This window comes from Aquila chrysaetos, chromosome 6 (assembly GCF_900496995.4).
Source record: "Aquila chrysaetos chrysaetos chromosome 6, bAquChr1.4, whole genome shotgun sequence".
Lineage (NCBI taxonomy): Eukaryota > Metazoa > Chordata > Aves > Accipitriformes > Accipitridae > Aquila > Aquila chrysaetos.
In genome coordinates this window covers 29,382,832-29,409,674 of record NC_044009.1, presented here as the reverse complement: position 1 = coordinate 29,409,674, position 26,843 = coordinate 29,382,832, and the positions used below count along the sequence as shown (strand labels likewise).

Sequence of the window (26,843 nt, the reverse complement as noted above, 5' to 3'; positions counted from 1 at the left end):
TACACCCTGTGCAAAATCAAGAGCAGTAAAAAGTATTAACAATCTTCATTCATAAGTGAAGGACGTGGCTGCAACCCTAAATACTTAGTAGGGGGAAAATACTAGGAAAGGAAATGGCATTTTTACATAATCATCTCTTAAAACAGAGCTGCACTCTCTAATACATCCTGGACAGTGCAGAGTCTATTGATAACAACAGAATATTGCATTCGCGTAATTACGGGAGAAGGATTTTAAAATATTTCAATCCTATTTGGCTACGAATTATTTTAAGTTTTACATTATTTTGCAGTTCTGTGATAAAAAGCCCTCTTATTTGCTTGAGATAAGACTTCAGAAAGCTTTAGACAGAGGAGATTTTCTTAAATTAGCTTGAAAATTCAGTTTCCAGGGCAACATAGGCAGGTCTTCATACATCAACATTTCTTTGCACCACTTTTATAAATGTGGTTGCTTGCTAGAATGTCAGAAAATACTTTTTAAATACGGTAAACTATTTTGATCACTTTGATCCCTTCTTTTTGCCTTTGAAAAAAGCTCACTGTCCTTTCTTTTCAGAAGAATCATATCAATAAAACTGTCAAATTGTTTTACTTCTGAGAGGCTTTATCCTAGAAATGCCTGCAGTGATACCCATGCGTGTAATACATTTCTACTAGCACCTGAATGTTTATGTAACATTTCAGTAAACATCCTTTATTCATCATCCCTTTTCTTACTTGCTTTTCAGTTTGCAAGTAGGAGACATAACTTAGGGTCTATGGCACGCTGGGAGTCTGCTGGCTGGTACGTAAAATTAACCTGAATGCCTGTTTCACAGCGGCAGCGTGAAATTTGCTGACGCCCACCTTGCACATCGAGATCCTCAGTGAGTCTCTCACACCTACCAATACATACAAGTGGTATAAAAGAAACAAAGGTAACAACACATCTACCTATTTTCTCTTCCATTCTAAAAGGGGGGGGGGGGGGGGGAGAATTCTTTAATGATGAGTATCATTTCCCCTCTGTGAGCGCTCGAGAGGTGATCTGCATCACTGCAGTGATGTTACTGGAACAGGTACCTGAAACCTTCAGCAGCAGAGGGGATACATTTCCTTCTTCGATTTTAACAAGGGCCAGATCGGACCCTTGCCATGCGGCGTTATGGTGGAGCAGGCAGCACATTAAATAGTAACAACATTAGGACTGTCTTAGGAAAAGAAGACTGAATGACTGTTACCTGCACATTTTACTCCCTGAGCAATGAGGCCCCACATAAAGTTGGCACAGTATTCACACCAGTGCGGGCCCCTGAACGTGTGCACCTGGAAGACAGTAGCAGAAAGGAAAATTACAGAAAATGACCCAACTGTTTCATATCAATGATATCCATATCAATGTGTCTAAACAAGGCAGAATTCCTCTTCTTCGAAGGCACCACGTGCAGTCTCTGGAAGCTTCCCTTTATAACCGCAGGAAAGGAAAAAAGAAACATAAGAAAGATTTAACTGCCAAGACTCTTGCAGACCTATGGAAACAGGAGCTCTCCATCCCGAGCCGTCCAGGGCAGTAGAACCGGGCCTGGGGGGGTCTGCTCCCAGACCCCGTGGGGCAGAGGAGCAATGGCAGGTCACAGCCCTTCTCCCGCCTCTTGGCATCCCTCCGTCTGGGCAGGATTTTGGCCATGAGGCGAGGCTTTTGCAGCGACCGCGCAAGAGTTCGCCTCTCAATTTAAAATGTCTTCTGCTTTGCCCTCCCTTCCATAAGGTACTGTGTGAAATGCGTAGGGGGCTGCAAGATTTTGCCTCGGGCGGAGGGAGTCCTGCCAGGCAAAAATACCAGTGCTACACAGAAATACTGCAAACGCACTTAGGGACTTTCCAGTTTAGAATAACTCTAAAAGGAAATTAATTCTCTTCAGACTAATGCTACGTATTGAAAATCCAAATGAATCTAGTAAATGGAAAAAAGAATCTAGTGAACCAGGAAAAAATTGAAAGCTAAAGAAGAAAAAAACCCAATGCTGCTTTCAATCCCAGCTCACATGCTTGTTACAAATCCTGCAGCCACCATTAGCTGCTTCTGATTTTGTTCTGATAAAGTTCGTGCTGTAGGAAACCACAGGATTCTTTACAGAGAAAATCATTACTTCCTTAGCCAGCATAAAAGGCTTTGAGCCTCTATTTAGAATAGAGAGGCTGACAAAAAAAATCAGTAACTGATGATCATAAAGAAATGAAATTTGCAGTGAAATGTAGTAAAAATGCTTTAGGCTTAAGTCACTCGGTTCTCCAGAGTTACTGAGCGGGTATCAGAGCAGGCAGTAACCTCACGCACGTGCACTGCCCGGTCAGATCAGTGTGGAGCAGAAGAGAGAAGGAGCTGGTGGAAACACGCGTGCCTGACATCCACGCAGAGCTCTGGTTATAAATAGCAAAACACGAAGTGGCCTGACTGAGGTGGTGAGCATCCCCTGCACCCCTGATCTCAGCAGCAGCTGGATCCCAGGTGACACTTACCTTGAACAAGTGACAACCCAGAGCAGCACCCAGCAATTCAGACCACGTTTCGGTTTTGGCTACGGGGAGGTCTGCAGCCTCCTGGGCATTTGCTGCCCATGAAGCAGCAGTAAGGTAGATTGCTGTGTTAGTCTGGAAAGTTGCTCTTGAATTCACCAAGTAATTCACGTGCGCGTCTGTGCTAAGCTAGGCTTATAATCGCCCCTAGCCCTACCCTGCTGAGCATCTCCGGAGGAAGAGTAATGGTGCGAAGTGTCCTGTTCTCCCAGCGCTGGCACAGGCTGCCTCCCCCAAGCCGTGCTAGCTGCCGTCCGCACCCACTCCCACGCGCCTTTTGAAGGTGCGATGTATTCCACGAGGTCCCCTCTCCCTGCAGCTCCAGCTGACTTCTACAAAGCAAACGATGACAAGATTGTTGGCAGCTGTAATAACCATTTTCTTTTTTCCTCTCACCACAAAGAGATTTTTCACACCTTCTTCTCCATTACCCACCTGCACTACCCACATCCTCTTGGCTTTCTTCCTCAGCCTTGTGGTTTTTTTCCAGGTCTTTGGCAGCGTTCCCTTCCCAGAATAAGCACATTCTAATATCCTCAAGCAAAACACTGTGCTTTAATGCCTGCAGGACTAACAGAACTTTTTCAGGGAAAAAAAAAGCTTCCTTTCAGTCACCATCTTTTATTTTTGGTCAAAGGAATGTTCTACCCCTACAAACACTTATTTAAAATATTTCTCAAAATTCCTGTTGAGGAAAATTGAAATAAAAATGACAGTTCAAAAGTTTGAGCAATAAATAATCTTTTTTCAGAATCCTTTTCAGTTTTATAAGAGTTTAGGGGTTTTTTGTTTTTTAATATTTCTGATTGTAAAGGAGGGGGAATTTTGTCTTGTTCCTTGAAAGCTTCTTTCGTTAGGCAGAACAAGAACAAATTCTGACATGGTAATATTTCTTGCCAAATAAAAAGAATGATACTATCCTGTGCCTCTCTGCTTGCTAATTTCAATTCATCAAATTCACCAAACGTGCCATTTGCTGAAGCATTTCTAATGCTTTCCCTGGGTGCTGGGGTCCTATCCTGGTCTCTCCAGGGCCATCTCCAGCGCTGCTGCTCACCAAACCTCAGGTGCCCAATCTCTAACTGGCTGTTGTTTTAGCGGTGAACATCCCTCCTTCTTGGCATCTTGCTCCCCACCATGGACTGCACGTTTCCACCTCCTCCTGACTCTCCCCAGGAACTCTTCTGCAGAGTCGACCACATCTCAAATCTGCCACTCCAACCTTTTGCCTCCCTTCATTTTTATTTTTCTTTTATTATGATGAATTTTTTTTATGAGCTCAGTTTCTCTTATGTTTCTAATAACTATTATCCACCTAGATTAAAAAAAAAAAAAAAATTACCTTTCTACTCCAGCCAGTTCCCCTGACATTATCCTGGCTCTCAGCTCACCCCTCAGAGAAGTTTACATGACTCGTCATCAACTTAAATATGACAAGGACAAAACAGACTTTCCTCTTCCCTAGCAACACTGTGTGATTGGTCACCCTTCACAAGACCAAGACTGACTTTGCCCTTCAGGATCATTGTCTCAGCATCATTAGCACTGTTCTCTCATGCCATGCATCCAGGCTTCATCCAAATACTGAAATGCCTTTCCATATCATCAGTTAAGAAATTAACTTCTCTGTTAGAAGATTTATCCAGAGCCTGCTCAGCTTTACACCGCCCCATCCAAATTACTCTTTCTTATCCATTATACTGATTGCAAACTCAAAACAAATTAAGTGGTGAGGGTAGGTTTTTCTATGTTCCATAATGCTCTGCCTTGCTTTGTCCTTTGTCTGACATGCAATAGGGAGGTTCTCTGGCAATATTAATTAGGAGGCTCAAAGGCCATAATGTCCTTCCCTCCCCAGTGTACAAAACCAAGCAGGATCAGCTCTGAAGCCTCTTTTGGGGTTCCTAAGCGGTGCTGGCTTTTCCCAGAGCTCAGTGGTGCTGGAGCGTTAATCTTCCCAGTACCATGGGGCGGAACTGTACGTCTAACCCTGTGCTGGTCTGAATACACACCATCTCTGGAAATGAAATCAGACACAGTAAGTGATGCCAGAAAATAGCAAAAAATTGGTCTTCTGAGGTCAGAACAGTCTCTAATCCTGTTTCATCCTGCAGAGTGTGGCCTGGCAGCATGCTAAAAAGAAACACGTTTGCATCCCTTTGCTAGTTCAAGAGCCAGCACCTGCAAACAATACTGCATTTATTACATGACACTGTTTAATACAGCATTCTGATTTTTATATTTAATTCCCCATTCTAAAAATCTGCCAAGCGATTTGCTTGTTTTCAAAACTAAAACATGCTTTCCAGAAAAATTTCTGAAAACACACCCAGCAGAGTCCCAGAGATCCTGACTTAAATTACAAGGGGTTTCTTTCCCCTTATAAAAAGAGCATCTGCCATATGCAGATTTTACTGTCTTATAAAATGTGAGAGCAGGATTGCCAACTGTGGTTTTATATCTCCCAACCCTTCCATTCTCACTCCCGCCCCAAAAATCTTTTTCCCTCTTTCCATAAGGCTTCAACTGTGAATGATTTTTTAAGAATGTGGAAAATAGGTGAGAGGAGAGCAAGATAAACTGGTTTTAATCTTAATTTGTGAAATTCCAGGGGAGGTATTCATTTTAAAAGAAAAATCTAGATAATTTTAAAGGAAAATACCTGCTTCAAAAACTAGATAAAATCCTATTACTAAGCTGTCCTGCAAGTCTGAGGTAAGAAGAGAGCCTCACGTTGGGCTTAGACCTAGGCATTTCTATGTTGAATTCTCCCTCAACATCAGCAAGGTATAACAAACATTTAACTACTGTGATCTTACATAGGAGGACAGTATTTTGCTTAGACTTGAAAGACATTTTCCTATACCTGGGGAAAAATAGCTTAACTCCTGTGATTAATAAGTGTCACAGAATTTCATTTATTTTTGTTTTGCATTTAATTAAAATACTTCTTAGAAAAAGAGACAGAAGTTTTAGAAGAACCAAATAAAAAATGATCCAGTGGGTCTGACAACAGATTATACCAGCTGTGAACTCCTCAAGCAGATCTCCCACCATTATTTCTCAGGCTCTGTAAAGGTCACTGTTGAAGTTAGTTACCCATGTATCTCGTAACTCCACTTATTTTTAACGCTTTTGGTTTTTACTAGGCAGTTGTTCAGCTAGCCTTGATTGCTATCTGAAAACCAAGAATGAGCCAGCACATAATTAGTATTCCTAACTGGGAGACTTACATTGTATCACTTGTCAAGGCAGGGAGGAAGAGAATGAGGAAATACCAGCAAAGTGCTGTGTAAACATAATGTGAAGGAGCATGATGGATCAGCAGAGCTTTAGCAAAGCTACTCCTGGGAAGAAAGCAAGGCTGGATCTGACAAACTATGGATATGAAAAATCAACACCAAACACAGAAGACAAAAGTCTTTGTGACGGTGTACAAAAAAGCCTTCCCTGCCAAGAGGCTGCTGCCATGGTCTCCCTGAGCACCCGCTTCATCAGGACCCCTGCTCTGTACAGAGCAGTGTAGCTTCTTCCATGGCCCTCCATGCTGAACTGCCGGTGAGAATAATGCGTTTCGGACAATCCAGGCACTACCATCTGTGTTGGGATGAAATACATCAACTTGAAAGAGGATGGAAAAAACCATGGCGGATCTACCCTCCCAGGCTCCCAGAATCCTACGCTCTGGGTAGAAGCCTTGCTGGTACTCGGGGAGGAGATCAAGCTGACCGGGGACTGAATAAATGGCACATATCCAGCATTTGTACTGCGTGGTGCTCCAAAGGTACAGTTCTGCTGGCTATACTGTCTTTCAAACAAATTCCCAAGGATGACAGGACACTGCTGATGAAAGCTGTCAGCTCAGTGGTCCTAGCTGATTTGCAATTCCATCAACTGAATTCTGCCTGTTGGGACTCTACCAAGCTTTTAATTGGATATGGGAGACATCGTAAGTCTCAATTAAAATTATGAGCTCAGCCTGTATTATTAACGTCTGCCTTCCCTGTCACAGCTGATTTCATCAGGCACTGAACGTACCAATGCTGGCACCCAACACGCACGCCCTTTCCATCCATCCCTGGTCCAGGCAAAGATTGCCTGGATGCAAAGGGTACAGAACAGGTATCAGTGAGAAAGCCAATCGACTCAACTATCAGTTTGGGCAATGCTTCAATTTAATCATTGCATATATTACGATGATTAGATAGTGCCTCTAAAATAAGGGTCTCAAGCACTCCCAATATTCCAGCACACGATATTCCTCCTGTGAGGCAAATATTGCTGCTGATGAGTAATCTGAGAAGCGAAAAGACTGCCATGACAACCCACACAGCAGAGCCGTATCTGCAAGATAATAGCTTTCATGCAAAGGTGTAACAGAAATGACAGTAACTGAGACCATTGGAACATACCTTCTCCAAAACAAGGGCTGATTTGCTTAGACCAGCTGGGGTGTTACCTGCGGGGAGCCAGTCTGGGACCGCCCCAACGACTTTGTCCAGCAGCTCTTGAGAGGAGAGATGCTGGCTGAACACTGCATGGTTCAGAGCATGGAGTATAAATAGCATCATCATTGCCAGTGGGTACACTGACATGAATGTTGAGCAGGCAAACCTCTCTCCAGGTCCTCACCCACATGGAGCCAGAAGCGCTGTCACGTCTTGTTTGCTTTCTGGTTTGTGCTGATCATGTCAGCAGAGATGGGAACAACTGGAAATTGTGGTTAGGTCGTGCTCTACAAGAGCCAAAGCAAAAAAGATGGAGAGTAGCAGGTTGTTGGCTTTTTTTGCTTGCAAATTCAATGAAAATGGCCACCTTTCTTTTAGGATGGAATAGCAGATTTTCTTTAATTGCTACCTAGAAACTGGAACATCGTCCATTTTGTTTCAGGCCCAAGCTACTTGATACCTGTGTTCATGCAAAAAATTCTGAAACTAGAGGTGAAAATTGAATAAAACCCTTAGAATTAAAATTGTATATATTTATACACATACTATATAGGCTATATGTAATGATGTAAATATAATATATGTAATGATGAATATAGACTATAAACCCCTAAGAGATTCCTAAAGAAATGCTTTTGCAATGATGCTAATTTGGAGGTAAAGCTGTTGATGGTGAGAAAGCATGACATGCGTTACGTGCTCCTTGAGGCAAACTCCCAGTCCTCCCCAGCAGAGCATTTCTAAGCTTCACCACAGACATGAGCTGATCCGTTCTTGGGGCTGTCCACAGGGAAGACTCACAGGATCCACATCTGGGGGCTCACAAAACTACTGGTGTGGTGGGAATGCATTACAGCTTCAATAAATTAAGGATTTAGAAAAAAGGCTTTTTTTTTTTTTCCCCCAAACAGAGGCAAAGCTTGAATTCAGTGACTAGCACTAAGAAAGCAGAAAGGGTTAAATAATATTGTGCTATTTGGAGTCTGCTTTGGAAAAGCCCTGGCTTTTCCAAAAAAGTAAAAGTAACATTAAATAAATACCTTAGGAGACTAAAATCCATCAATACCTAAAAGCTTTCCTGGCTTGAACTGTCTTATAATACACTATGAGTTTCTGAAGCAACAACGTAGAGCTGATGAGATCTTCTCAGAAGTTTTGTGGAAGTTTTTCTTCAGCTTTGTTCTCCAGATATTTTCCCTGCCTTTGAACATTTTTTTCCCTCAAGTACTAGGAGTCTAAAAGAAACATCAAATTTCCTGAGGTTTTCTTATCTGTGAGAACGGGCAGAGACTCTCCCTGGGGACTGTGCTAGAGGCACCCAGCTCTCTTTCTGAATATTCATTTGAGTGCAGTGACTTACTTAAAGATGTTTTGAAAATATGTTCAGCGTCAGGTCTGTACCTAATAAAAAAATCAGTATCCTCTCTTCAGTGGAGCTAGACCAATTTACCCCAAATCGGCATCTGCCCCAGTTTTCCGAAGATCAGAAATAGAAACAAGTTCATGTTGGAAGTCACAGAAAAAGGGCTTTGCTTAATATAGTAAGAGTTTGTTATAGTTTCTGGTCTTTATGCAGCATTTCTTCTGCACTTTCCATCTCCCCATTTCCCAGTGTTTAAGCACAGCTTTGCTGAGCAGCTCTTGTTAGAATAATAAGGTTTGGCATGGAAACTATTTGCTATGACTTTTCACACTAGCAAAGCACCTAGCACAGATGCAATTACACTGGGAAAATCTGGGCCAGGGCCAGGTTACCTTATTTGTTTCAAAGAAGGCAGTACAAATTTCACTGGCAGAGTAACTCTTGTTAAAATCAGCAGTCTCTCCATTAAAGTGATGCTTGAGCCTGTCTATACTGGTAAAGCCTTTCCAGTGAAGGCTGGTCCTCACCTGAGCCGTCACTTTTTGTGCACATTTAAGGCTATATTCTTCCCCCAGTTACTTGTGGGAAAGCACGTCATCTCTGCTCTGGAGCTCCCCATTCGGCCTTTCAAACGGGTCATCCTCAAAGAGAAAGCCAAGATGTTGCTTCGGTCAAGGAGGGAGATGAGGAATCTCAACAAACAAGACTCATCAGCATCTCTGCTGACTTGGCTTAAGCAACCGTGGAAAAACATCTCTCCTCCCTGGAAGAAGCGTTGGCTTGAAAGGCAATTATGTTCTGAATGTTCACAGATTCACCAAACAGCCTTGCAACTGTTATTTATTACAATTAATTGACTGTGCCGTCTCAGGCATTAGTAAGATAGTAACTAAGAAACAGCATGACAGTACCAAATGCTGCACAGAAAGATAGCAAAAAATAGTCTTCTGGAGACATATCTATTTCATGAAGAGCAAGGGAGAAATGAGACAATATCCTAGGGCAAATGATGCATGGAAACACAGATTTCAGTCCAGCTCTGACAGGCACGGACACCTTCTTGCTTCAGTGAAGCACCACGGCACTAATCTAGGCAGAAGAGTGGTTTTATGCCTTGGACTACCAGCAGTTACGAAACACCTGCAGAGTGCTCCGCCGGCTCAAGTCATCAGGAACAAGAGGTGTCTGAAGGAATACCTATAAGCAGCTAAGGGAGCTAAAAATTCCCCAGGGCCCATGAGTCACAAAAGCTGGAGGGGAATGAAGACCTTTAAGGTGTTTTGTCCAGGCTTATTTTAAATTTGCCAAGTGATGGGGAGGTTATTGCACTGACTAACAAGTTTCACCACCCAGGCGATTTCTTGCTGTTAGTCTCAAATCTTCCCTTTCCTCTTCCTTTTAAGCTATCATCCCATAACTCCCAGCTAATGCTCCTCTTCCATGACTGCCCTCCTTGCCATTAACATTTTTCAAGCACAGTTTTACTGTTTTCTCCAACCCCACACAAACAGCCCGCAAAGGAGCGACGTCAGTGCCCAAGTCCAAAGCATGGCACCAGGTGGGGAGGAGGTGCAGAAGATGCTCCATGTCAGGTAAGGATGGACTCAGTGCAGAAGGCACCTCATTAGGCCCATCTTTTTTTTTTTTTTTTAACAGCAAGAAACTATGGGATGTAGGGGGGAGATAAAGAGACGAGAAGATGCAAAGAGGGAAAGTCCAGAGGACTGAGCAAGGGGCGTCCTGTGTGTTTAGTACCCTAACAAAAACTGCCTCACCAGAGAGAGAAGAGATGGGGTAACCTTAAACCCAACTCAGATTCCCCTGCTGTGTAAGTCCTTTGGCTTAAAGCCCACCTCACACATCCCAGCCCAGAGCTCGCCCAGTCCTCCTCTCGAAAACCAACCCGGAATGTTTCAATCCACATGGCACCTTGCCACAGGCCCCTTTTCCAGTCAAATTTGAGGTTCCTGCTGTTGCCTGAAGCTCTTGCTTCACCTGCCTGCCCAGGAGGTGCCCAGTTGCTTCCTCCCCTTAAAATAATTGAATGGATCAGATATCAGCTAGGTAAGAAATTGTATTTTAATTTACAAGTTGTCACAGTTGTTGCATTTGGGGACAAGATAAGCAAATACAAGATTTATAAGTGACAGAAAAAAGCATTCTTATTGGTAGAGTCCAGCTGTAGAATAAATTTATGGGAACAATTAGGCATAAATCTACCCTGTCCACTTCTATGAAATGTTACAGAACTTTCCCCTATAATAAAGCTTCTTTTTGTAAGAAAGTAACACCACTGGCTTCAGCTATGCTCCTTGTCAGCAACTGAAAGAGCATGCCACAGATCCCTCAGAGCTTCCAAATAGAAGATGCTATTATTCATCTACACTGGGTGGAAGAACAAACTTGATATCCAGCACATGCACCCCCCCCATACAGATACGTGCGTACCACAGAGTGTGGGGAAATTTCTTCCCTGTAACAGGTAAGAAACTGAAAGAGGGGAAAAGCCTTTCTGTGAAAGAAGGTGGGGCTTAAATTTTGAGGATGGTGAAGTGACTGTCCTGATTTGGTCTGATGATTCATTTTACAAGAGATCTCATTCAGCGTGCTCAACTTTAGAAAAGCGGAGTATATGGAGGGAAAGAAAAAGAAATCGAATATGCAAACAGACAGACCCAATCAAGTCACACTCACAGTCCCAGCTCACCTTCAAATCCCATTATTCACTTAGAGCTAAATAAAAACCTGTGTCAAACAACATCGATCTCTTTTAGCTGATATATTTGAATTAACAGAAAATTAATCTTTTATATTAGATTTATAGAGGATAACACAGAAATATTAACTGAAAACTTTTTATAAATTAGAAAAAGCCCAAATACGCTTAAAAAAATAAAATATTTTTAATACCTAGCTCTCATCCTGAGGAATAGGTATTAAAAACTCAATCAGATCTGGCATTTATAAATCATCTTCCCTTTCTTTACTTATGGAGATTAATTTAAGACAATTCAGCCACTCTGTATTTGCATTTGAGATGTGCCCAAAAGAGACGAGACCTCCCCAGTCAGGAGAATATTACGGAGCTGGAGATCATTACCGGCCAGCTCTGCCCACCGAGCTCCCTGTCATGCCGGCTAGCCAGCCTGCTCACTTCAGGCAGGAGACAACTCACATTACAGCAGATTTAAATAAGATTAAAACCTTTCAAAAACTCAGCCGTGTCATCACTCCTAGCAGAACCATCTTTACATTCTTCTTTCAACAACCCTCGGAGCAAAACACAGATTAATGGATTTATTCAGGGGACCTCTTGATGATTTAAGAGTTAAAAGCTGCTTTTGGGTTCACCCCCTACCTAGGCATCTGCAGCCCTGTGAGGACCATCACCACACTGCTCCTCTGCCACCATGTTCCTCTACCTGAGCTTTGCCGGTGGCAACAGAGTCTGAGGGTCCAAACTCCACCTGCGTCCCCACCTACCCATCCCACAGGGACAGGAGGTGTAGGGGCGGAGGAAGAATTAAGGTCTCCTAACCTGTGGCCAAGGCTTTTGGGCATTTGCTGACCCCAGCCCACCTCCAGAGTGGCTACTGCTGTCTTCTTCCCTTCTCCAAGACAACAGCGCTAGTTGTCCTGCATTAATGATTCTCCACTTCTCCTCCCTCTGCTGGGATGTTACAGCATTTGCAGTATAAAAGGATTTCTGAGACCCCTTCACGTCTGTGACTAGCGATGTGACTGATCAAAGAAGCAGCCAGGAAAAGGGTTAGGCATCCCTCTCTGTTGCCTCATGCCTGTATAACGAAGAGAGGATTAACCGCAGAAGTACAAAAGCGGCGTGCGCCCTCCTTTTTGCTGGTGGAGCCTCTGGGGACAGCAGTCACTGTTGGTTAGCTGAACTACATAAATTTATTTCATTTCTGGGTTGTTTTTTCTTGTTTTGTTTCAAAAGTCTAGGTTCAAGACTCTGGGCCTGACATTTCCTTCCTTCCCACACAGGTGGCACATCTGCTGCCTGGCAGGCAACCTAGGAGACTTCTGCAGACATTTTAAATGGTGACTTCTATACGTGCGAGAAGAAAAATTTGACACATGCAAGGAATGATAAAGGAGAGAAGCGCATGAGCTAACGATGGCCATTCATTTCAGATCCATAACGCAGTAATTATGAAGGGCTTATGGTTATTTTCTTTAAAAATGGGACAGTGGCCACATTTAGAGCTCATGAATGCCAGCAGCATTCCTTCAGTGGGTAGGTTGGTTGCTGCACACCCTTTAAGGGGCAAGGGGCTTGTTACCCTCTATTTTTTTATAGCAAAAATTATCCGTGTAAGGTGACTCCATGTCGCTGACTTGAGAAAAGAGTTACTTCTCAAGGCATATTTTTCTGGCAACCGCGTGTGTAAAGGAACTACAGCACAACTATTATAAAGAAAACAATCTGTGTGGAAAGTTTGTGCTGTAGCTATGACCTTGGATCAGACACACAGTTTGTTTTTGAAAAAAGACTGGAAAACTCACAGCTACCAAACTTTCCAGAAACAGTTTCTGGAAGAAAAACAAATAAAGAAACCCAAACAAATGAAAATCAGGTTATCGGATTATTTTCAAAACAGACATGTTTCAGGCTGTTACAGGAAAGCAACTAAGGAATACAAATGTGCACAAAATTAAATACGTATTATCCTACATACACTGTAATACATGGAAAATTGCTATCTGCTGGCATCTGCAAGAATTATCTCCAAACTCTAAGGAACAAATGGAAGTTGCAAGACATTTCAGATCTCTAGGACACCTCAGGAGCCTGTGAAAAAATGCTCTGCATTTAACTGACAGCCAGCAGGATTATTTTGTGCCAAGTGTTCATACAAAACACTTTCTTATGTAACATTTTGTACATGGTTTTCAAATTCATGCTTTACTGAAGAACCCAAGTCAAACAAAACATCCTGATCATACAGAGTTTCCAATTTTAGTGTTTATCTGAACTCAAAAAGCCAGAAGGTGGTTTAAATAAAATCAGATGGACGATAGGTAAATATACATATGTGCACGCATGTGTACATTCACACATGCACATGCATGGGATGGAAATCAAAAGTGAAAATAAGAGACAATTAACAGATGCTTATATCATCAGATACCTGTATGATATTAATGATTTCCCCCTCTCCTAAAAATAAATAAAAGCCAAAGCTACACAGGGGAAAAAAACCCACACGTTAAAGATAAAATCTGGGCTTCAGGTACTATATATGAAGTTTGTACTGTCGTCTACAGAAATTCAGTATAACACCAACTCACTTAGTCTTACAAAGAAAGACTGCCTATTATGCAATGCATTTGACTGCCAAAAGGTTAAATTACTAAATCCTTACTGGACACTTATTACAGATACAGACATAAAACATGCATATGTTGTATTGACACGTCTCTTACCAAAGAGCATCGTTTATACAAAATAATTAAAACAATAATTAGAAGCTACATAGAAGACTAAGTAAATTTTATTAAAACTCGAGATAGTTGCTAATGCCAGTAGCTCCAATAGCCCCATGGTATAAGCCATGCTGCTTTCAACACACTCAATTCATTAACACAGGAGAAAAGCCAGGAACTAAGGGAAATGCAGACCATCTGCTCAATCCAGATGCAGTAAAACATGCTTCTTACCTCCAAAGCTATTTACCAGCAACAAACTGAGATAAAATCAGTTTAATCCTCTAATCACAGATCTAAAAGATTTTTTGGCATCATATCAACATAAGTAAAACTGAACTACATTCATTTGAATTGAAAGAAAACTTTGCCAGTTTTTCTCACCTTTAGCATCTCTCTCAGTATAAAACAATTCTAAATAAAAAGAGATAACCTAGATACAGAAAATCTTAGTGAAACAAAAACATGCACACAAGCAGTCAACAACAAAATCCTCATTCTTCTGCTGATACGTTCTAAAGATGTCTAATTGATTTAACTAGCAATGAGATTCAATTGAAGCATCTGAGTTCCCAGAAAGTGATAGCCTGCATATATATTACTTCCTTGCAACACCGGACCCCACGTTAAAGTAAAAACTATAGCCCCCGTGCCTTAAAAAGAAAGAAGCAGGGTAATTTCTTACCTTGAAGTTATGAATCTTCTCGTATTTTGGAATATGTTCATTTTCTTTCAGAGTCGCTCTTCTGACAAGCGATGTCAACTGTGAATAAGCAAAGAGTTTAAGAGGTTGCCAGATTGTCACAGAGGACTTCTGAGTACCCAGTTTCATCCCCAAGGCCGCTATCAATAAATCTTGTTGACGGCTCTCCTGCTTCGAGTTGTGCACCGCAGACCTATTCGCTTTCTGCCCTGACCAGGACTCTTTGGATGGCATGTTGGAGCTGACGGGAAGGAGGAACGGCCCCCCGGACCGATCGGCGCCCTCTCTGTATCAGGCTCGATTTGAGGAACCCAGAAGGACCATTTCGGGAACCTAAACGGCTCGGAGGGGCGGCGTGGCCATGGCAGGGCACTTGTTCACCGCGCGGCTAACTCAGCGAGGCGGGCTCCCCTTCGATCTGGGCTCGGGGGCTCAGGCCTGCCGGTGGGCGGCCGGCGGGCCGGGCATGTGCGGCGGCCAGCGGCGGGGGGGCGCAGCCCGCAGCCTCTCCCTCCATCAGCGGCCGGCGCCGGGGCCGCGGGGGGACGCCCGCCTCCCTCCCCGCTGCCCGTTTCGGGGGGCGACGCGGCAGGGACGCGGCGGGACGCGGCGCGGAGCGGCACCGCCCCCGGGGCGGGGGCCGGGCGGGGGCGGCCCCGCGGCCCCCCGGCGGCCGCAGCCAATGGAGCCCCGGCGAGGCGGGCGGCGCCGCTCCCCCTCCCCGGCGGGCTCCGGAGAGGTACCAGGGGGAAGGCTGTCAGCGAGGGATGAGTCACGCACCGCTACAAAATGGCATCTCTTCGCCCCTGGGGGCGGCGGGTCAGGGCGTCCTCAGGTGCGGCGACCCCAGGGGACACGACAGAAAGCGGCTCTCCCCGGCCCCCCCCCCCCCCGCATGGGTTGGGCACCAGGAGGTAAGGCTGGGAGCAGTTAATGCAACCGTCGATGCTCATAGCTCTTCCTTTAAAACTCCATTTTTCAATGCCTTTCGTAGAAAAAGAGGCTCGTCAAACTCACGTCATCTAACAGCCTCTTCTAGTAGGGATGTGAACACAAATGCCACCAAAGGTCATCACACTGCCCTTCCCACCAAAGACCTAAACCCCAAATGGCTGGGCTGCCTCTCCTTAGGGATTCCTGAAGGTTAACAGAAGGTGAATGACACATAGTCTCAAGTCGGACCGAAACCTGCCGTTGGACTGACGATGAAATGGGCACGGGACAATCTGGTCCTCGCTACCCCTCACACAAGCCAAAGGAAACAGCATTTCACACCAGCATCATTAAAGCGTTGCCACAGGATGCACCAGAGTCGAAGTGTACCGGGCTCACGCGGGACCAGGGCAAACCATGCCATATCCACCCGGAGCTGCTCACCAGGGCAGCCCAGCTCAGGGAGGCTCTCTTCAGCTGCCCGCCGACAGCTGGCAGGGGACACCACGATGGCCACTCGACTCCTGCCCTTTTTCTTCTAGTGCTCTCCAAGCATTTGTGAACAGTCTTTGTCAGAGACTGCAGAAATGGACCTTTGGTCTGACTGACTTACTACGGCAGCGATTTACACCGTGGGGCTGACCACCACCCCGACATCTAGGGCACAAGAGGACTTTTCCAAGCGCACAGCCTGCCTGTGCAGCTAGCCAAGAGTGCAGCCCTGCCTTCCCTTGCCACAGGCTGCAGCACCACAACCGCTCACCCTTCTGCAGCAAAGGTATTTTTATCTCTCATGACTCAGTAACAACCAAAGACAAGCACAGTTTGTCACAGGCTTCTGGGCGGAATTGGTGTGTGTTTTGCAGCTGGATCACAGCATTACCATTTAGCTCCATCCTGCCAATACAGCTGAGAGCAATGCTCACCGTGAGGCCCCCCCCTCTGTTCCCTTGCATGGCCACCAGTACCTTCCCAGTACTTCTTACAGCTTTTAAAAATCTGCTGGGTTTCAGCACAGGGCCAGGTTGCAGAGATTAAGGATCAACATATGTGCTTCACCAACCACTAATCTGCAATGCAAGTTAATAGCTAATAATCGAAACACTGGCTATAGATTATACAGGATGAAGCTGTCGGGCATTAGTGGCTCATACAGGGGCCTTCGGAGTATCTGGCTCAGTTCCCAGTTTCAATACAAACAGGAGGCTGGTAGATCCATCCTATTGAGGAATGCTTTTCCAACAGCTGCCTCAATCTGCCTGTCTTGCTTTTAACCGCTCATTTCTGCTGCGGGTGAATAAATGCCCCTCTCGCATTTTTCTGTGCATCCTTCTAAGTGTAACGCTCCATGGCAATAGGAGATCAAGAAAAATGAGGTGAGGAGCAAGAGATGGCAAAAACTGACCACCTCATCTATGTGAAGTTTGAGAATAGTAGGGACTCAGGGGAGGAGGAAGCAGACAGGCTTTCGAGCTCGTTCTCTCCTTTCATTCTAGCTAAAGCCCCTTCATGGTTTCATTCCCAAGAACTACATCAGGTAAAAGTCCTCATGGAACAAGGTGGACCTAAACCTGCCCCAGAGGATTCATCCTCTACAAACAGCTTTGAGTGACAACAGGCTCAGGAAGCAAACTGTGAAAATTGAAAACTGAATTTGTTGGAAATAAATAACCCAGCGATTTTCAAGAGTACATTTACTATCAGAATCAACCCTTATTATTTTGCATAATTTCATTTAAGAAGCAAGATAAAGCATTCTGAATTTTCCTTTCAATTGTTGGTAGAGCGCATATTTGTTTTTTTGACATACTTATTCCTTAATTGTCTGCTTCCTTTTTCCTAATTCTGAAGAACTGATTTATTTTCAATGGCACTTTAGAGTCACGTTAGTAGAAACTGATCTCTAGATCCTGGAAAATTAAATCTTAAGAATGCCAATAAAAAGGTAAGCAAAACTACCCAACAGGGAAAGGTCCTATCTCAGGGCTGTAATTATGAAAACGCGTTATAATCGGGAAAGTAGTTACAAGATTATGAATTTTAATTCTAACATTACTTTGTGTTACAGTAATCTAACTCAGACCATTTATTGGTTTTACATAAATCAGCTTCCCATTGTTCAGTGCAAAGCATTTTCTGCTGTTTACAAATATAGGAATACTGGGCTCACTACACTTACATCCCTTCACATGTGCTATATGCACTATAGTTGTGCACACCAAAAACCTAGACTGAAAGAAAGTTAAAGCCATAAAGCTAGCAACTGAAAAATTATGAAAAATATATATTTGTTCTATTTCTTATATATATTTCCCCAACACAGTGTTGTAATTAAAATTCATACAACTGCTTTCAGATGACATAATTCTATAACACATACGCTCATTTTTCTGCCATCGCCTAACTTTGGGAGTTTGGCATTGCAAGCTAGTGCTTTTCTTAACACAGCCCACTTCCTTTCTTTTGAAAACCAAAACAAAGAATGAAATTTCTGTTGTACACACCTTCCTGACCACAGTTTGGGTCATCAGGCAGGTCCAGATCTTTAGCTTACCAGTACATGAGATAATAAAGTAAGAAAGATCCAGCCACTGTCCTCAGGTAGCCCTAGTCATTGCAGAGATGAGTCACCATCCCTGAGAGCAAACGAATGAAGTCACGGACCTGGGGTTTCAACTCAAATCATGCAGGAAGCTGTTCTCTCCCGACGCGCTCTCCTGCTCCAGGTGCTCTATGCTGTCTCTGTTCTCAGCCTGCAAGCCTGCAGGTCCTGCTCTTCTTACACCCTTGGCTGGCTCTTCATTCAATGCCTGCTCTCCACCAGTAGCTCCTGCACTCCCACCCGCCAGCAAAATCTCCTCTCCATAGCCCTTTCATTTTCCAACAGTTATCTTTGTAACTTGCTCTGTCTAAAGTCTACCTTAATGGGGATAATTATTAGTTACTGTCTGCTACATGCCGGATGAAGAGGAGGTAAAATCTGGGGAGGAAAATCTTCTCCCTTCCCCTTTTCTAAGCAAAGTCTTGATTTTATTTTTTTATTAATTGTTTGTGACAGACATTTGCAATTATTGCATGTGTAGGGAGCAATATGCTGTGCAGACTCCAAGAGGAAGGAAACTGCAGGGCTGTCTTTTTTAAATTTAATTTAAGGACATGATTTCACAGGATTGAGGTGAACTGAAAATGGAATGACTGGAAGTAATAGCTGAGCAACCTCTCAGCAGAGCATGCAACCAGAGCAGCCTCTGTCCTTTACATTTTAGTGACCTAAGCACTAAAAAACCAAACCCAGCAATACGACAACCTTTAAACCAAGACATCTGTTTAGAGGTTCTACATTGTACATACAGGCTAAAGGGGAAAAAAAAAAAAGAAGATGACTGTAACCTGCTATTTCAAATGTTCTCATTTGTTCTAAAACCTCAACCATAAGAGTGGTTCAGTCTAGGTCCTACTGGGACTCCGCTTTCCGTACTTCCCCCTGGAGTAATCCTTCAGAGTGCGGGAGAAACAGCTGTTTTCTTGAGCACTATTTGCTCTCAGTGTTAGCTGGATAATGTATGCGTATTTTCTGGTACTAATCTCACAATCAGTAAGTCTTATTATGAAGACTCCACAGAATTGATTTTAAAGTCATCCACAGCTTGCAGTAAATTCCAATTAGTCACTCTCTGAAAGTCACATTACATAAGTTTAATCCAGTCACACAATTCAGTCAACATCAGACAAATTATCTTTCTAAAAAGGCAAATCAATGCATTCCCATTTGTTGAGTAATAAACTAAAATTACTCCAGAAAAAAAACCCAGAAAAATTCAAGTCAGGTTAAGCTCACAAGTCCTAAAATGCCCAGATTAGACTTGATCAGACCTCCTGAAGCCCACGTGCATTCCCACTACAATGGAGTGTTTAGTTTCATGACCACCTGGCTCCTCTCTCACACACAGTATCGTGTTGTCTTCAGTCTCGGGAATGCATGTGCAGTACGCTGCAGGCTTTTCATTCTCATATGGTATTTTCATGTTGTTATTAAATATGCCTTTATAGTTTCAGACTTTATATATAATATGATCCCTTCCCTCTAAGGAATGTATTTTAATAATAATATTAATCAGCAGTTATATTGCATGCATTTTTAAAAAAAATCAAAGATGATTGTACATATCTCAAGAAACAAGATATTTGGTTTGCTATGCAGTTAGCCACCATATATTCTGTCGTGTTCTGTTTCACTGTATGGCTAACTTAGCCAAATGTATATGCTCAGAAAATCCTTCCTTGCCTGAACACTTAATGAACATATTTTATGGGCTCAGTACACGATTTTCAAAAGCTAATCAGTCAGATTGTGAAACTGAGCCCAATTTCCTCAATGCTGTTCTTGGTGGAGGCTTGTTCCACGCTAAATATAATTTTCCCAGTCATATCTTTCACAGACTTGTTCCAAGGGGGGAAGGGGAGCCCAAAATTCTACTTTTTATTTAAAAGTGGTGATAAGCTGTTTTCATTTAATTTTCTTCACCTGTAGACATGCTAGTGCCAGGCATAGCCTCTGCCCACAGATAAATGGTGTGAGCGGAGGGTTGGAATGCTATTAAAAGAAAAGTTCGACCTGAAAGGTGACATCTCAGAAGCTGGATAGGAAGGACCATCATGCAGTCTCAGCCACCAGGGCAAGACTTCTCTTGCTGCCATTCCAACACAGCCACATTTACCTGGCACATGGACAGCATCAGGCTCCCACAATGCTCAAAGTATACCGGGATCCTCAGGCAACACACAAACCCACTTTGAGTCCACAGTTACCCACAGGGGAGTTGGGATTTAAGACATGGTTGAATGATGAAAACTTACTGCTGAGAAAAGTTCTTTTTTTAATAACAAAATTTTCCACGCGGACTGACTTCTAATTAAATCAGACCTTCCCCCCCACGCCCCATGAAATACTTATTGCAAAAGCTAAAGAAATGGCTATTTATATTTTTGAAATTTTTTTTCTGATAAAAGTGCATGTGATTTCCACAGCAGGTAATAAACATTTTTATATCTAGAATTTTAAAAAAAGTTTAAAAAAAATGGTTTAATTAAAACCTTAATTAAACAAATTCAGCCAAAGTGTTGGCTTGGTTTAAAGTATGACTGTTGAATTACAAAAATTAAATAATCTAAACCAAAGTTTAAATTATGGAAAAAATGTTGCCCAATATTGCTGCTAGAAACTACTGCATAAAAAGTGAGTTCATTTGGTACTGTATTGTGCAATACAATTAGAGCGTATTAGCATTATTTGGGAAGATTTTATGTTCGCGCTCATGTGCTTACCAGAAATACGCTGAAGTACCCTTATTTTCATAACAAGGCAGCATACTCATAGAAAAGCAGAGAGATCTTAGGGGAAGCCAACAGAAAAGTTGTTTTTCTGTAGCTTTAGCCCTATAACCTACCAGTCACTGCAGCTGATCCGGATCTAGGTCAGCCGGCTTATTTTGTTCCTAGTGGCATGACGGGTTGTAGATTTGCTCCCGGCAGTTACCGATACGGGCCTTTGGAAACGACAGTTGGGCACTGCGCACTGGCAAAAAGCATCCACTGTGACCATTCCTCTCAGTAACTGACAAGACAAAAACAATTAACATTTGCTGTTCTGGATAGTGGCACAAAAGCAAGGCACTTTTCACGGGCAAATGCAACACATTTCTTTCCTTAGGGAGGGGGCTATTTTGGTATATAACCATGGATCTAGCCGTGGCAAAAATAAAATAAAAATTTCACAGTCCCTCCAGGAACAAGTTATGCTTTTGGTCTAGTTCTGGAGGACTTCGCTAACATCAAGCAACTTAGCTTTTAGTGAGGTCAGCAACCGGCCTGCTGTGGCTGCTGAAGGATGGGGGATAATTCTGGGTTTTTCCTTCACACTCCCCAGGTACAAATACCACTACGGGGGTGTACGTGGGCACGTGAGAACGCGCACAGGCAGGGACGTGGATGTCGCAATCAATAACGGTGCTGAGCCGGGTTTTACAAGCAATAGCTACAGCTTCATTTATGCTGTATAAATAATAATACGCTTCCTCACAGGGTCACGCTCTGGGGGAGGCCCTGCCGGGGCTCCAGCCTTGCCCTGGTTTGGTCCTGGGCCGGCTGAAGCCACAGGGCCCTTCCCTACAGACACTGACGCAGGACGTCCCCACGGCCCCGGCTGCCTCCGTTAAAATAACTGACTGCTCCAACCCTTCCCTGAAAGACAGAGACTACCAGCCTGCGCAAGGGGCAAGATATGATGGCTCCACAAAAGCTGAGCTGCTACCAAGCTGTGTGACACTGAGGCAGGATATGCCAATCAAACACCATGATAAAAGCTACCCAGAAAGCGAAGAAACAAGCTCTTTTCACTCCTAACTCTGACTACGGCGAGGAAAGCAGTTCCCCATGACCACGAGTTCAAGCTGAAGTATCAGCCTCAGCAATTCTATCCTTGCTTTGCAGCAGCTCGTTACCACGATCCCGTTCTTTTCTCAGGAAAACAAGCTGCATTAAAAGGGGGCCAACCCCAGCTGAACTCAGCAAGTACAGAAGGGGACCGAGAGTTGGTGGAGCGCAGAAGATGCCACCTCCCTGCCTCAGGGGGCTGGCAGCATCACTGTTCCCAGGCAAAGCGTGCAAGACAGTTCATGAGCAAGGAGAAAAGCATCACAAAACACCAGAATTTGTCTCCAGTAAGTCCTTCAGATGAAGCCTCTCCTTTACAGCTTTGCATTCAGTCCTTTCCATCCACCTTCCATGCTTCACGGTTTTGGTTTTGGTCCATCCTATCTTCCTCTCCTCCCGCGAGGAGCCTGCCTGGGCCATGGAGGCGGTAAGCTAAACAGTGAGTTAAAGCAGCCGCCTGTGCCAGGTACTCCTCTCCCCAGGAAAGGCAGAAGCAGAGAGACTGGAAGGACTACTCACACAGTTTAAGTTAACTATTACACTGTTACGCAGTGCTAAATCGGGCTAGAGAGGTCTGTCTTGCAGCTATGAGACCTATGGGAAGAGGAGTTGATGGAGCAAGGAGCTCTGCCTAAGGGAGCAACCCTCACACTGGCCAGCAACACGCAGAGGCTGCTCCTCAGCAGCTTCCCCAGCTCACTCCCATTTAGTCAGCATTTTCTATTTCAGCTAACAGCATCGTGTTTTCTTCCCTTCCCTGGTCTGTAGTGTGCTTCCTTGCTGGCCTGCAGGGAACCGTGCCGTTGTGACCGAGGCACAACTGACGTTCATTGCAGAGTGGGGTCACCCTAGCAAAAGCCTCTTGACTTGTCACACGTCAAGGCAGACTGTATTCCAAAAAGACCTTAAAAGTCGTTTTAAATACCACAAGACAATGTGCTCTATAGGAGTGATAACAGTCAAAATGTAATGCAAATTGGCAGCCGCATGAATGCTACTCTTTTGGCAAATGCTCTTTGTTACTAATACACTACATTTAAGTATCATAAGAGAAAACAGGCTGTTAGACTAATCTTCTGAAACCACAAGGGACTGGTGATAGTTTATTTCTCATCTGAACCACACTGTTATAAGGATTTCATCAAATAAAAGGAAAAAAAAAAAAAAAAAAAAGAGAAGGCGTGTTGAAAAGCTTAACTGTATCCTTTGATGAGGAACCTTACCCGTCTCATAGCAAGGAAATGTTAACAGCGGCCAAACTTCATGAAATAAATAATTTACACCACTTTCTTTATGATATCCATTTAAGAATCATATCGATAAGAGCAGTTTTTATAATAGGCCTCTGTATCTTTTTGTAACTGAAAATGTATACACTTAGGGATAACGACAATCATGTAATCCACACAGTCTTCCTATTAATGTATTTATTAGTTTGGTTTTTTTTCATTTAATCCTCAAGGAACAGGAGTTTGGCTACTGGTATAACATGGGCAAGCGGTATGGAAATATCTTTTTATGTCTTGTTACCTGATGTATAATATTCATTTCACATTAGTCTTGTCTGGCAGTCTAATGTGTCTAATATCAGCCTTTTTTGTTCTACACAGTAATTCAATTTAGAGTAATTCAATGTATGTTATAATTGAAAACTGCAGCTCATTAATTTCTAAACACTCTTTGTATTTCAGACTACACCTGCTCCTTTGGCACATCCTCTATTTTGAATCCATCCACTTCTTCCTGAATAAGCTATGTTGCTATGATACATGTGCTGTCACAGTTTCTTTCTTCAACATACTTTCAGTCCATAATCATACTTATTTAGCATAAATAAGACTAAGAGTGCAAAGTCTCCTAATCCTTAATTATCACTTGATTCAACCCCATGAATGAAGGTGAAAACAATTTTTAACCTGAAGGAATACTAGAGTTGTGACATGGACAGGCAACATGCTTGCAAAATTTATAATGGTGAAAACCTGCTTATGGACCACCTCACTGCAGAAAAATTATAAAATGAGGTAATCCCCAGTGTCCATCAGCACTCCTTGCAGACCCTGATGACCAGTTTTCCAGGTGCATGTGTGTCAACGGGCATAGCTGCACCAGCACTGTGGGTCAAGGTCTACATTCATTTTATACAATGCAATTAGGCAGACTCAGAAAATGAGGTAGGCTGATCATCCTTCAAGTTAGTCTCTCATGTAGGCTCCCACTATCCTTGCATAAATCTCTATTTAAATCGGGACTGATTTGAAACCTGCAATGAATGAAACAGAGTGGAATTGGCAGTGGAATTATACTCTGCTCCCAAAGTCAAATTATCAGTTATTATCAAATTATCAGTTTATTGCCACCCATAAAATCTTCTAATCCCTGATCACATTCTCAGAAAAGGCTCGTTTTACATTCTGTTGACCAGCGTTCCAATTTTCTCATTTCTCCTGTTCCACATATGGTTCATCTTTCCTATTTATTCTCTCTTAGTTTCCTAATTAGCATTTTAAAATGCCTCTGCCATGAAAATTTTCATATAAGAGCAGGAAGCATCCCATTTCCCTAGAGGAAGCTATAACTGTTAAAAATTCTTACTTAAGACAGGCACTCAAGAAAACATTGTCTCAAATGGTCAAACCCAGCATCTTTGAAACAAATTTAAATAATGTCTTGATTGGAAAACTGAATCATTTTGAATGACTCAAAATGGGGCTGGCAATGCAACTCCCCATCATAAATTTGGGCTATGCAGATTATTTACGTTTTGGGGGAGAAGCAGGCACTGGCATGTGGACAGATACAACTTCTGCTACACAGGAGGGACTTTGGGGTTTTTTTGGTTTTGTTTTGTTTGTTGGTTTTTTTTTTTCCCAACAAGCCTGTGGTTTCTTGCAACATAATGTTTAGTTGATGGCTATTTTCAGTTGAAATGAAATATGCTAGTCCTAGCTCCCAATCAGTAACTCAAAGATCTGACATTTGAGATTTCAGAGGCATATGATCTTTGGACAGAAGCTCTTATTTGGAGTATAGGGCACATCGAAGCTAAAAGACTAAGTTTGGGGTATAGTTCCATTTCTTAAATTCATTCACAAAGAACAAAATTATTGGCAACGAACAAAATGTTTATCCAGCACAACTACTTTCTTCTTAGTCATGTTTTTCATCTCATCTTACAGGGCAATTTTTTATTTGTACTGCCACCATCAGCTAGCACTTTAAGTGACACTGCACATAAGATTTCTAACACTGAGGTTGTTTGAATGTTCAACAATAAAAATTGCCCAAGAGAATTAACCCATAAGGCCCATAAAAAAAATTTATCCAGTAAGCTCTTGGCACTATCAACTTGCTGTGCAGTGAGTCTGCCCTGCAAACTCCAGTGTGTGACAAAAGTGATAGGCAGCTTCCAGGCACCAGGCTGCAGCGCTGCGGCAAATGCTAGCAAGGATTTGGATGCTGGAGTGAATGAGAAGCTGTCACTCAAGAGACTGAGCACTTCAAATTCTGTGAAAGATAACAACACATGGTACTTTTTGCAATTTTTGTGCATTTGTATGAAACACGTCATTAATCTAATCATCAGCCAATTCACAGAAATGCCTGAATGCAAATGTAATTCACTATCACATTAACTTTGGGAAATGCTTCAAGACTTTTCCAGCAATGTAAAATCATCAGAAATCTTCAACCAATAAACTATTTGATACATGATATAAAGCATAGAGCTTTTAAAATATTTCATCATTACATGTAAAATGGAAATTGGGAATACAGTCTTTCATATTTTCACAGTATTCCTCCCCTCTTCTCTCAGGAAGGGGGAAAGCTGCTTGCCTCCAAGTACTACTAATCTAATTCACAAATTGGAAATCACATACACATATGACCAAGGTTTAATAGAGAACATTATACTTTGTGATACTAGCTCTAATGTTCCTTAGGCAAACTATTTCAAACTGCTGCAGCTCTAACCAAATGCAATAATAATCCCCACAAAAAAGCAATACAGTCTAAGTGCATTATAATATGAACTTCACTATTAGAAACACATTATCCTGTAGTTATCTTGGAAGTTGTATGGGTGTGAGGAATATCAGTACTAAAAGGACGAGGATTAGCGCAACAACTGTTCATCAACTGAAAAATCAGATTATTCAGGGTGATGATTGTTACCTTGCTTAAACATTAGGACTGTAGGAACAGTGAATGCCAGAAGCAATACTGTTTCTAACTGCTGATGCCATGCAGAAAAAAGGTTAAATATGGAAAATTTTAATGTTCTAAAAGTTAATGATCAAAGGAAGACTTTGCAAAACTGTCAAGAGTTGCTGTCTTCGCTGATGATGAGCGTGACAGGTTTGAAGTAATAAGAGCAAGCAGTTTATTGAGCTTAGTAACAAAACTGCTCTCTGTACTTTGTTCAAATTCAGAAAAGAAGAACATTCAGCTAGAGACTAAAACTAAGCATGAGAAGTTTTATCTGAAAATATCTTTTTTCTTGTGAAAGATTAAAAGGAATGAAACAAGGGCTAGAACAGATCAGCTTCTGCAACATTAACCACAGGATAAATGGTTGTTCTTTTTTTCTTTCATAGTCTAATACTTCATTTAGGCACCTCTAACTACTTCTTTTTTTGTTACCACTTCTAAAACAAGCATTTCACTCTTCATGGGTCTTAAGGGTTTGGTAGCCACTTATGAATGAGCAATTATGAGGGGAGCAGATGTGCCTGCCTATCAGGGGTTTCTCTAACCAAATGGGGTGCGACACACCAGACCGCCACAGCTCCATGTCCTTTCCATCGTTGTACAGATGCCAAATGACACGTATTTGTACTTACGAGCATGTAAACGGCAACCAATATAAAATGCTTTCCTCTCTCCCATCTAAACAAAAAACACCCCACCCCACCCCTTGCAAACAGTAAGGGAAAAAGGACCTTATCTGAATAATGGCA

General features: G+C 42.7%; 1 protein-coding gene across 1 annotated transcript in view; it reads right to left on the bottom strand.

The window, feature by feature from the left end:
* The window catches only part of CHN1 (chimerin 1), a 105,650-nt gene that overhangs the window by 17,652 nt on the left and 61,155 nt on the right, over positions 1-26,843 (bottom strand). The window contains exons 7-8 of the mRNA XM_030016823.1: positions 14,500-14,577; positions 1,223-1,307 (exon numbers count right to left, since the gene is read on the bottom strand). Coding sequence (XP_029872683.1) covers positions 1,223-1,307; positions 14,500-14,577 — 163 coding nt within the window. The remainder of the gene's footprint in view (positions 1-1,222; positions 1,308-14,499; positions 14,578-26,843) is intronic.